The 12,885-nt window shown below is 41.9% G+C and overlaps 1 protein-coding gene across 2 annotated transcripts in view; it reads right to left on the bottom strand.

Annotated features, from left to right (window-relative positions):
* Positions 1–12,885, bottom strand: part of LOC119373733 (neutral alpha-glucosidase AB) — a 54,989-nt gene that overhangs the window by 29,668 nt on the left and 12,436 nt on the right. For both annotated transcript variants that reach the window (XM_049410757.1, XM_049410758.1), the window contains exon 5: positions 11,367–11,406. In XM_049410757.1, the coding sequence (XP_049266714.1) occupies positions 11,367–11,406 (40 nt within the window). The remainder of the gene's footprint in view (positions 1–11,366; positions 11,407–12,885) is intronic.

Genomic DNA, 12,885 nt, shown 5'->3' with positions numbered 1-12,885 from the left:
TAATGTATACATACTGTACAACGAATTACAATTGACAAAACAAGTACAAAACGCCACCCTGTACTGCACGTCCCGAGCAAATCGTCTAATCACCGCTCTTGGAACAGTTCTACTTCACACCCTCAAACAATCCTGTCAGAGGCCACAGAGCTCTTCAAATCAGCGTAGAATATTTTTACTTTTCTTTTTTGCTTTTGCAAGATCTCATCAAGTAACTAAAATTTCAACTTTGATGTGTTCAAAAGACTGAAATTTCTCAGTTTAAATGTTAATGAACAACTGTGTGAGCAGGTTTCACAAGCAAGTGGTGCTGAACCTGAAAGCCTCAAATACTACAATCTGCCATCAACTTACTAAAGTGCTAACTACAAACTTTATTTAGCTTACCAAGTTATCTGTACCAAGGAAATCAAGAGGAAGATTTATACAGGTGCAATAAACTCGGCAAAGAAGTTTCAACAGAATATTAAAAGTGACGCAAAATCGAGCAAGAAATAGGAAACGGTTTTGAAATATGCAAAGAGTGCCTAGAGAAACTGTCTCTCAAGTGTGTCACACAAGCGAGTGCAAAAAATGCCACACATTCCTCTGCCACACTACATTTGAGGCTGCAGTTATTTTAGACGTTTCACATATGTAGGAAAATGTCTACCTGCCTAGTGACAAGAGTTATTGCAATCTTAGAGTGCACTCCTGTTCAATAACATGCAGCCCGATACAATCCCTGATGCTTATGAGAGAACACTTGCACGAAACAATACACTTGAAACTCATGCAAGAATGAGTTATTGCAAGACAACAAATGGGTTACAACAAAAAAAAGAGTTTTTGAAACAAAACACAGTCCATGATGAGCAAAGGATGTTAGATTCAAAGCAAGGACTTCTATAAAGTTACTGCACCAGGTGAACATCTCTACAATAAAATGACGTGAATAATGAATTCCTTTTGTTCCAACCATAGCGCGAGCGTTACGGTACACAGCCTTTACAACAAAGCAACCTCTATAACAAAGTATTTTGATTCTCCCGAGCACCTTGTCATAAAGAAGATCATTTGACTGTATGTATAAAGTATATTAAAAATGCCCCATGCTTGCCAGATGCCAGGTTAATGAGCAAAGATGAACCTTCACTACCAGACACATTAAAACAAAGCAAATGTGTTTCTTGGTAAGCATAGAGACAGTGGATACCCCAAAAAAGAAAAGATAAAACTTCACCAGTTATCAAGAACACGAAAGGGACAGCTAAGAGAACCACTAAATAAGTATTGTACCAGCAGACTTCGTTTAATACTATATTTCCATGTCTTTTGCATGTATGTCAATTGCTAGCATCAAATTATGATCAAACTTCCTCATCCTTGAACCTGAGGCACAAAGTGTAATGTCAATGATGCGGATATAACACCACAGAGCACTTGTGTGTGTATCTCTGCCATTTGCACAGGAATGTCGACAGCAGCTGGCTGGTCTGGATTACATTGCTGAATTCTGACTGCATTGTGTTCCTCTATATGTATACACATTTAAACAATTAACCTGCACTTAAAGGAGTACTGACACGATTTTGAAGTGCAGCAAAACGGACGTCTTTGGTTTCCTTGGCATGTAGTGTTAACGCTCTCCCCACACCGCATCCGGGAAACACCTATAAATATTTAAGTTTGATTTTAAAGTTTTCATCTCCCAGCATCTGCAAGGCAGCTTCACCGCATGGAGAGCCCTATGACGTTTCAAGTCAGCTCACTTGGTTTGCGAAGTCTGGGTTCTGCATGCAGCCTAAATCACAGAAATCGCTGTCGGAGGCACTGGACGACAGTTCACTCATCATGAACCACGTTCGACTGACAGCAAAGGACAGCAGGTGCATATTTCGTGGGTTGCAGTCTGCCCGTGACGTCACGGGCAGACTTGACACGTCACTATCAAGCCGCCCTCTCGAAACCGAAACCGAAACTGCTGGTTGAAAGAAGCGGTATTAAAAATATATGCAATGCATCCCCAGGCACCACGACACTCATTTTAGGGTTCTCGACACCCGTGCTTTCATTTAGAGCAACAACCCGAAAAATTTTAAAAGTCATGTCAGTACTCCTTTAACAGATACTCCCACTCTATGACATAACCGCTGTGAGAATTTTAAGTCAGTATTGCCAGCCTCGAATGTTTTTTATGCTTCCTTTACCACTTAACAACAGCTGCTAACAAACACACAGGCCCCAGGAATCTGAAGTGCAATTTACTATTCAAGCATAAGCTAACGTCTATCATCTAAGTTCCTAGAAGCCAGTTGTTCAACAAGCCCCAACAGATATGTTAACAGAGCAGAACGAAGACAAGGGCAGGTGTAAAGACAAATTAGCATAAGAGTTTTCAGTTTTGACTCAATAAGGACAAGCACATTTCTGCTGAAAAGAGACAAAGCCTGTTGTAACTTGTGAACAGTATAAATATTATGCACAGAAACAAATAACAATGCTGACAGTAACAAAAGTATATGGACAAATTGTTTACACAAGAAATCTTTAGCCCAGCACATGGCCTCCACTTTCACAGAATGAAGAAAAAAAAAGAATGTTTCAACATACTAACGTATTCATAGTACTTTTCTGAATCCTAAGACAGAAAGAAAGAAATACTGCTTAGACAGTGAAAAGATGAAAGATTTCCCCTAAATCTCACTAAAGCATTGTTGCAGAACAGTGAAAAGCAGCATGCAAAACAAACTGCTAAAGAGTATAAGCAATACTAACATCAACATAATCTTCATCACCCTGAAAAGAAGAAAGAACAACTTGATTCTAGTCACTGTGCCATAATCACACAACAAAACTGAGCTTGCAGCACAAGAGTATGAAGTCAGGCTGGTCAAAGATGTGCTAACAAAACACAGCAGTGAAAACAAAGGTTACGAAATTCAAGGGTTTTAAAGACGTTGAAAACAGCATACTTGTACTCAAGGGCTTTACAAGAGCTTCAAGCACTGCTACAAACACTGTATGTATGCTTAGAATATGCTGGGTCAACCACATTTAGGAGAAACATTTCGTTATTCAACCTGGTATAACTGCAAGATTTTCTTCTGAGGGACATGTGTCTTTTGTGCCTCCAAATATAATGGTGTCGGTAAACGTAAGAATACTTTAGAGAATATTAAGCAAGGATTACCTGTTGTGAGCTCTAGAGGTGTTTCCCCTAAATATGGTAAACCCTTGAATCATGAAAGAAAATATTGCTTTAGTCAACACATTTCAAAGCAAACTACACTCATTATATTATACAATAGGAATTAAATGGATACTAGACCCTTTTGCTAACAGCAACTTTTAACAGCCTTTTCATACACACTAATAGCCAACACTCAGTACCACAAACACACACTTAAGTAAATTGCTTCATCCAAGAGAATTACAACTCCATGTTCTCTTTTAACAGACACACTTGTCACAGTTTACAGTCAATACTATCACAATCCGTTAAACATGGAGCTGAACTTTCTTTAATGCTACATAATGTCATGCTAAACTACATAGACAAATGCCTCGAAACAGATGCTTTAAACGCTGTAATCACAACTTTTATTGAGTTTAATCACATACTCATAAAAATGTCCTTGTACTACATTCTTTAACTTAATGATCTCAATACTTTAGCCAGTCATTACAACCAAAAGCATTCCTTGTTGCAAGAAGTTCACAGGTCAAACTTGCTCATGGCCAAACTGGATGGACATAATAGACATTAAAACTAGAGCTGTGCGAATAGCAAAATATTGGGTGCGAAGCGAATTCGAATATTGAAGTGTGAGTGCGAATCGAATCGAATATTTTTCGAATATTTCTCTAATATTTCTTGAATAATTTTCTAATAATTCGAAGCAAAAGTGCAGAAAAAAAGTTAGAGAGGATTCCTAAGCATATTGTTATGAGATAGCAACATGAAAGTTTCTTTTCGCTATTTTGATGCAGCACTGGCGGGGTGGTGTTTCATAGTTGTCTTATCAAGAATGAGGCAATGTAGAAGCCGAACTGTATTTATGTACATGATTTGGTGCAACCAAAGTGTTGCCGACAACACTTTACACATGATAGGCAAATACGCCATTTCCTCAGCCTCTCCCCCTCTTTCAACTTCTGTGGACGCCCAACTGATGTGGCGGACAAGGGTGTGCTCCCTTCAAGTCCGAAGTTCCAAATCTGCCTCGTAGACGTCAATATATAAGAACATCTGAAATTTTAGATGCTAAAAAGCTTCGGCTTCCGATCTTTCGGACTTCCTGCCCAAATTTCATGCCCAAAACAGCATTGAGCCCCTCCCCCTCTGCCACATTTTTCATCTCCATGTTGGAACCATCATTTTCTTTAGTTAATACATTTGGCGAACGTAGCGGAGCTTGAAAGGCAGCTTTGCCACAATACGGGGGTGTGATGAGGTGAAGCATATTGAACATCTAGGGACCACTTTCAATTGGACGTTGACTGTATTTGTTTTTCGGAAGTTCGAATAGTTCGAATAGTAAAATTCCAGTGCGAATCGAATCGAATAGCAAACACTATTAGAAAAATATTCGAAATTTCGAATATTCGCACACCCTTAATTAAAACCCTTCCATCAATCCACTGCCACTATCCCGAACAAAAGCAGTAAAGAGAGGCTTTAACAGACACCAAGTAGAAGTCTAGAAGTCTTGTCACTGTAACTGAATATAATAGCCAACAACCTCAACCACTCTAGGTGACAATTTGTCACTGCTCCATTTCGAAGGAGAAGCCAACAGAAATCATGGCCTCTAAGCTAAAAACACATGCCGTATGCTTTTACAGAACTTTAAGAGGCTGTAAACATGTACTTCAAAGAACTCTCGGACAGTGACAGCCATAGAGCTTGTTGCTAAAATTACTAGAGGGAACTATGACACTGCAATTGTTCAGCTGTTATGCGAATGAACGTAGCACATGGATTTGTCTAATCTTCATTCTTGCAATGTTATTTATCGCAAATTATCTTTCGGAAATTACAAGTGCTCGCAGATCTTTGAACACAGTAAGACAATTGGTCAATGCACTCAGGGTGTCTACCGAGTTGACATTTCTAAATTCCCTGAGTTTTCCAGGTTTCCCCTGAGTGTTTTTGCTGAAATTCCCTGAGTGAAACAGAAGTTTGTTTCATGTCAAGATGGGTAGAGACCATATCGCTCGGTGATGTCACTTTCTAATACGCATTTTAGAAAATGAAAACGACTTAATCCGACTTAATTCAGGTACATAATGGGGGGGGGGGGGGGTACAAAGGCTGAAGCCAACGCTCAGCAGTGCATTTTGGTGGGTCACGCATATTTACAACAGCCCAGAGGGGATTATGGCGGTGCCTAAGAAGCCTTCGTTGGAAATGTGCATAGGGAAGCAGGTAGTGATGCAGAACTATCGATGGTACTATCGATACTATCGATAGCTGAGTCACTATCGAACTATCGATGGTAAAAGATACTATCGATAGCGCTATCGATAGTTTAAAATCAACAGCGCGAACTCATTGCAGAATAAACTTGGTTTCCCACGCGCGTGGTACATAGTAGAGCCGGAGGAGCAAACTGAAGAGCAAGAAAGTTGACATGCTTGTGTTCTTCACCAGAGTGCTTCGCTGACACATGATCATAAAGTCAAACTATTCAGCTGTAGCGGAAAGAAGCTGTTACAAGAAGCTGTTACAGTTTTATATTGCATTTTATGATTTCAAAGTAAAAAAAATGATCAAGAACAAAGTTTGGTAATTGTAAGATGTAACTGGTTGCTTTTAAATATGAATTTGTTGATGGACATATGCCGCCATTTTCATTTCACTGCGCAAATAATTTCTTTCGCCAAAATTTTGCTCAAATTAAGCGAAGCTGAGAGTACGCTATCGCGAATATTTTGCCAATTTGGCCAGCCAGCAACAGCATCGTTATTCGCACCATTATGGATAGTTTGTCGCATGGTTATGACGGTGAAGAATGCCGCAGCAAGACTGGGAAATACGAAGCTCTTTATTTGGTCGAACTTGTGCCCAGAAAATCAAAAATCAGAATACGAGCGATACACGCTGCGCACTGATAGAGTCGAGAACAGTCGCCGGCCGTCGAGTAATCTGATAACCGGTGGAACGCTTCGTCTTTTATACATCAGTCATCAAACCTTCCAGCGTTATCGCTGGTGCTCGCGTAAGCTTTCGAATAAACTTGAATATTCGCTACCGGCGCGTAATCTTCAAATGTCAAACAATCGCGAAGCTTCCCAAACATCGCGGCGCGGTCTGCGTCAAATGCTGCCGACAGTCTGTGGGTGAAACCTGAATACATCAAAACAAAGCAATAAACACGCGTGGCACTAACATCGCTAGTAATATTACCGATGGTACTACTGATTCGACTATCGATAGTTTATCGATAGTAGTGCTATCGATAGTTTGTTTACACTATCGATAGTTTCACAGAAACTATCGATACTATCGATAGTCAATTTACCGATAGTTCTGCATCACTAGAAGCAGGAAAGGGTAGAGCAATGAGAGGTAGAGAGCAGGGACAAGATTCTCTTTACCCCTTTTGGACAGTGGCAGGCAAAGCAACCTGACAAAGGCGGCAAACTCGACAAGCAAGCCTGACAAAGGAGGTGGACGACAGGCACTGAAGGGAGGGAGGGGCAATCGCCGCTACTCCCCCCCCGCCCCCGGATCTGCCACTGCTATGGCTTCAACGGAAGTTTTGCACTTAGAGCACAACACCTACAAAGGTATGAGCCGTCTGCTGATCCCCACTAAAGATACCGCGGCGCACGCGACCACGCCCCCTGGTACAAAATACGCACTTCCTGTCGGACTCACGCAGCCAGACCCCCCCCCCCCCTTCCCAACGTGCCCATCGCGCGAATGAGACGGTCGGCTCGTTTCATCTCTGCTTAAGCCCCGTTCGTCGGCAGCGCTCGCGCACTTTCACTCGCACATGGAGCATGCGCCGCGCGGGGTGATGTAATCGCGATTTGGACTTGATAGGGAAGATCATGGCGAAGGCAAAAAATTCGCGTCGGAGTGTCTATATAATTGCTATCGCAAAAAAAAAAAAAGCTATATAGCTGCGGGCTAAGATCGCATGAAAGCACGGCAACAGCCTGAATTACGGCACATCCGATTATGGTGGAAACGTTACTGTTTTCCGACATCGCGCGCCGAATCGAGCATGTGGGACCCGTGCCGGTGTCGCGAATTTCGGTCGCCGCTATGCCATGGCTCTGAAAAGTTTTGTAATTCGGCTTTGTAGCAAACACCAACGTGGTGTGGCTGGTAACTGCCAGCTGCAGCCCCAAAAAAATTCAGTCGACTGCCTAAAACTTGTTTCAGCAGTGCCCTCATCGGGAAAAAAAAAGAAATAAGCTTTCACTTGCTGTGAATGGGCCCGTTAGTTACGCTAGCTCTCGCCTGGAAATTTATTATATTCTTCACGGAGTCCTAAATAGCATCTTTGAAGCTCGGGATCAGAGCGAGTTAGCTCTCCGATAACAGCCAACAAGCGTCTTTTTTCTCGCCGATCGGGATGGCTTGCCAGATACGAGCCTTGTCGAAGACATCCGCTTCCTGCGCGATCGCGATCGCTTGCAAGATAACTCAAGCTCGTTACATCTACTGCTACCGCTTCTACAACTAATCATGCTTGTTACTTGACACGCGGCGATAACAAAAACACCATATCGGGCGCTAACGCACAGCACGCGCGAGAAAGATTACAGAACTACACCGCGTACTCCCAGAACATACTGACAACATTGCGCGATACGATGTGTCGTGGTTCGCGGTTCCCGCATGCCACGCATTAGCCGGATTCTCTCCCACTTCACCGCTCCGAAGGCGATGACAGCATCAAGGTGGACCACTTCCCCGCAGCCGCAGCGGCCGTTTGATTTGAAAAATGCGTTCACAAAATATCGAGCAAGCGCTACCGCGACTTTCGTCGCCTTTCAATAAAGATACTGTGGATTTTCCCTGAAGGGAGCACAATTTCCCTGAGTTTTCCCTGAGAATTTCCAGACTACCCAAAATCCCTGAGAATTCCCGGTTTTCCCGGTCGGTAGACACCCTGCAGCACATGTGTAATCATAATGAATTATGGCATATATGATGCATTAAGTTTGTTTAGTATGACCAATCTGAAAATCACAAAGCTATTTGAAGCTATAAAGATTAAGTTTAGGCATATCCATGTACTGCCAATGATTCACCTGCTAGGTAAACTGCCCTGTCATCCTCAATTGTACTAAAAGTCAAAATGCCTACTTCAGCCCAAGAAAAGTGTCACCACCACTCAGTGTCAAGAATGATCGCCATATCACACATTTCCATCAGCAATTGGAGAATAGCCAAACAACTTTGTACACATGTCCATGCTGGCCGCAAGTAGTACTGCCAAAACAGCATTGAATGAAGCAGTGATAGCAATCACACAGAAGCACATCACAAGCACTGACTTCAACATTCTATCAATGCCAACAGCATTTGACTAAAAGCACCAAGGCATCAAGAGTTGCCTGTCTGTACAGAGTGAAGCACATAGTTACAATAATACATAATTTGTGGGGTTTTATGAGCCAAAACCATGATTGTGAGGCATGCTGTAGTAGAGGGTTCTGGAAAGTTCAACCATCTGGTGTTCTTTAGTGAGCACCGACATCACACGGTACACAGGATAGTTACAATAAATAAAAAAACATTTTACAATGGTTCATTGCTGATCATATCTCTCAGAAAATAACAAAAAGAAGACAATGATATTAAGGTTTATGTGCCAACACCTGCAGCCAGAGCATGTTAATCATTCAATTAAATGTTGATGTTTCATCATATGCAGTGAATAGCCTAAACCTTGTGAGCTTATGGATGTCATTTATGTGTGCAAGCTTACACATGTTCATTTTTGCACACTACCTTTTCTCCTAAGCTTGGTGAACCATCTACACTAAAACAACTTTTACCGAGTGCCATCGTTTCCACAGGCAATTATATATGAACCTTACAATGAAAACATAACAGTAATTACACTTCCAGAAAATTTCCGCTGGTACAAAAGGTATGACCACTCCATGACCACATTCACATCTCTCAGAACATGCAAGAAAGGTATGTTAATGTTTAGCTTTGGGTGTCACCTTCTACAATTGCATGCCAAACAATTTGCTTACGCACTGACATTTCATCAAGTAAAGCCTATGCCTTTTGTACCTATCTGTGCTTCAGAGTATTCGAACCTCACAACACAACGCTGCACAGTGTCCCCATCCAAGCAATCACAACTCAACTCCAAAAATCTGCACATCTTCACTACATCACAAAACCTGACACCGCTTACCATGTAGCCAAGTCGATTCACAATGTACACGCGAAGACTTCCAAGGTGATATTTAATCAGCTGCGGCAAGCTCAAAATGCTGTGCAGCCCACTGTGAAGCAAGGCAAAGGCTGAACTTACAGGCTCAGATTCCTAAAATTTTTTTTTTTTGTGAAAGAAAGTGAGAGAGAAAAAAAAAGAATGAGGCAGCAGGTAGCATTCATTAACAGCGGTAGCATGCATAAATGAAGGGAGAGCACAGTGTTTATGCATGGTGGCTCGTGCAGACGAAATTCGTGGCAAGCATTGCAAAGCCATGTCAAAGCTTTGCAAAAGGCGCAAAAGCAGAAAAAAAAAGCAAAGCATGCAAACACAGACGCGAGAGAAAACAAGACAATACAAACACTGACTGTCAAATGAAAGGACACACTGCAGACGAAAAGAAAGTCGACACAAAAACTTATCTACCCATGTGCAGGTATGCTAGCACCATCTGTCAATCCAGCACAAATGGAGGTCTGTGTGAGAGTTTACCGTTCAGGCATTTGATTTCTTCCATGTGCAAGTTAATTGAAGGCTGTCATGCACATGTGCTTCCACTACTATTGATATGCCAGGCCTCAGCAGTGGGAACGCATACGCAAGCAAGCCTTCCATTAACTTATATCAAGAAGAAACTACTTTTTATCAACAGTGCATCTTTTCATTTGACAGTCCGCATTTGTACTGTCTTGTTTTCAGTTGCGTCTGCGTTTGCATGCCTTCTTCCTTTATGATGATTCTTTACCAACTAGCTCAGATTTTTGTCTTATGGAAGCAAAAGCTCAGCAGAGGTACTTCCATGAGTCCAGATAAGCTTCATTTGCATTACTGAATGTTACACAGCTCAGGATGAGAAAAGTGTGCAGGGCTCACACCATTCACACTATGGAAAGTTCAACTTTCATACAAAGGTGTCGCACATGGCAGCCTGTTATGCTCGATATTGCATTTGGGTGCAGCACAAATGAATGGACAGTACAGGTCGACTGCAGCGACACCAGACCAGTGATGTCTTCAGTGACCCTGTTTTAAGATATTCAGATACAGTACAAATTGAGCATGCAGCATATGTCACCTGCAACGATGGTTCAAGGTACTACACATTAAATGGAACGAACCTAGTTGTGCTACCTGTCCAAACACGGGCAAAATAACTAGTGAATGAAATAGGCAATGCTAGAAAATATTGGCCTTGCAGACAATTATGGACACGACTATGGCTTTGACTGAGAAGACCATGTTATTCAATTATTAAATTATAGTCTTTAATGTCCCAATGCAACAAACAGGTCATGAGAGAAACATGTTAATGAGGACCGTAAGTCTTTGTGGTCCTTTGCGAGACAGACACCAGACTTCCACAACATATCCAATATAGCAGAGATTGTCTAGGCCTCTCCTAAGCTTTCCTTACTCCATGGTGTCCAACATGAATCTCCAGCATTAACTTTGCACGGCAACTCTGATTTTCTCAATTCCTCAGCGTCTATATAAAGGAACTGTTCATTTTGTGTATTTCAACTAGCCGGCATTCTCATGTAAAAAGAGTGATAAATGCCGATTTTCAGCTTGCATCTTCCTTCCTTTGTTACCAAGAGCACTCAAAATCCCCGAGCCACGTGCCACAGCCACTGACACGTCTTGGCGGGTCATTATTCAAACATCATCGACAGCTGCTTCTGATTGTGCTGTAGTACTTTCAAGAAATATCACTAATGTTATGCTGCCGCATGTGGTATTAAAGTGTGCTACCATATGCTACCTTTGCATGAAATTTGATAAGCTAAAGCCAGTGGTTTGGCCAAGAAAGATTTTCATATGTTTCGTCATGAAGAATGCAACATTCAGTGCAACATGATTTTCCCAAGCCAAAGTAAACATTTGTATTAACACAACTTGTTCAACCAAGTGAAGAACTGTATGACATTTTACAGTGCCTCTTGAAAAAAAAAAAAAAAAAATTCCTACCTCATTTTGGTTGTCTCCAGCAGGTTCTCCAGCATCATTTCTAAAGGAGAGAAAAAAATGTTGGAATGTTGCAAGAAAGACACATATTTTGGCAATGCACCAATACAGCATTAAGTTTACACATCCCAAACACCGTGCACAGAGATGCATTCTGAGGAAATTCTGCAGTGCCAACAAAGATAAGCATTGTGTCTTGCTTTTCATGTGTCTTTTCGAACTTGTTTGTCTGCACTGCAGAATTTCCTCAGAATGAACCAACCAGCCATTTCCAAGATTCAGGAGTATTCCATTCTACAATGCTCACTTAAGGGGAGACACTGGTCTCGAAACGAAAAGTTCGTCCTTTTCGGGACATTTTAGTGCTGCCGGGGTGCTTTGAAAGCCGATTTTATCGCGTTTCCCGACCGAATTTAGCATTAGCAATTTGAGAGTAGGTGCTCAGAAGTACAAACGCCTCGAAAATAAGCTTTGCGAAAAATCGATTTTTTGACCATTTTTGACCGTTCCAAGACCCGCGTCTCCCCTTAAAACACAAGAGGCCTGTAAACAGGTTTGGGTGCTGCAAACTGACAAATGTGGCACATAGATTGCATGCTGACAAACACGTCTACAAGGAAGTATAGCACTACAATGTTCACGACAACAACTGAAAATTGAAAAAGCAGCTAGTAGAAAAAAGGCAGCGTCATCGATTACAGCACACAACTTCAGCAAATTATTCAATGCAGAATGCTTGAACCAGCCACCAGAAGTTCACAGAGCAAGAAAGAATATAAAAAGATGGGAGGCAAGGCTTGTGACTTGAACATGACTGAGAATCTCAGCTCAAGTATGGGAGGAATGTCAACTGTGGGCACTTCTCCAAGCAAACAGACAGTATCGATGTTAGCAGTGAGGCTCAAATAAGTACAATAGAATCTGATGTATAAAAATATCAAGGGGTCACGAAAAATATTCTTTTCAGACAGAATTCATATCAGCAAAAAACAGGAAAAACTAGTATGCCAACTTAGTACGCTACTAGAATGGTTCTCCCCACAACTCTGCTTCACCACCCGTGGCTCCGCTTCACCACCCACCACTTACGAGAGACCACCCAGCGCTCCGATTGATTCCGTGGAAATGTGCACCTGAGAAATCAACAGAAACTGTGTGTACGCAATGCCAGCGAGCCGTGCCTTTCACGACCTGGTTATGTAAAACGGAGTCTGAACAGGTGGCCTTGTGTTTTTAATGATTGCCAACTCCAGTGTCAGCGCTAGAACATGAGCGCGCTTGCTTCAGTTTCCTATATGCGTCACAGATGCCAGAAATGTGTGGTCATAAATTAAATGTGGATGTGTGTCAAAAACGGGAACTTTGAAAAAATGAAATTATGAAACTTAATATCCCCCCCTCCCCTCACCCTACAACAAAATGTCCACCACTAAAAAATTCTGGGGTGAGCCCTGACTACTAGTATGCCTATATTGCAACAAATATAGTTTCTCAGGGCTGCAGCAACATCACAGGCAGACAC

The sequence above is a fragment of the Rhipicephalus sanguineus genome, chromosome 11 (assembly GCF_013339695.2).
Source record: "Rhipicephalus sanguineus isolate Rsan-2018 chromosome 11, BIME_Rsan_1.4, whole genome shotgun sequence".
NCBI lineage: Eukaryota > Metazoa > Arthropoda > Arachnida > Ixodida > Ixodidae > Rhipicephalus > Rhipicephalus sanguineus.
The sequence above is the reverse complement of the archived record's forward strand: the minus strand, read 5'-3'. Positions and strand labels throughout refer to the sequence as shown.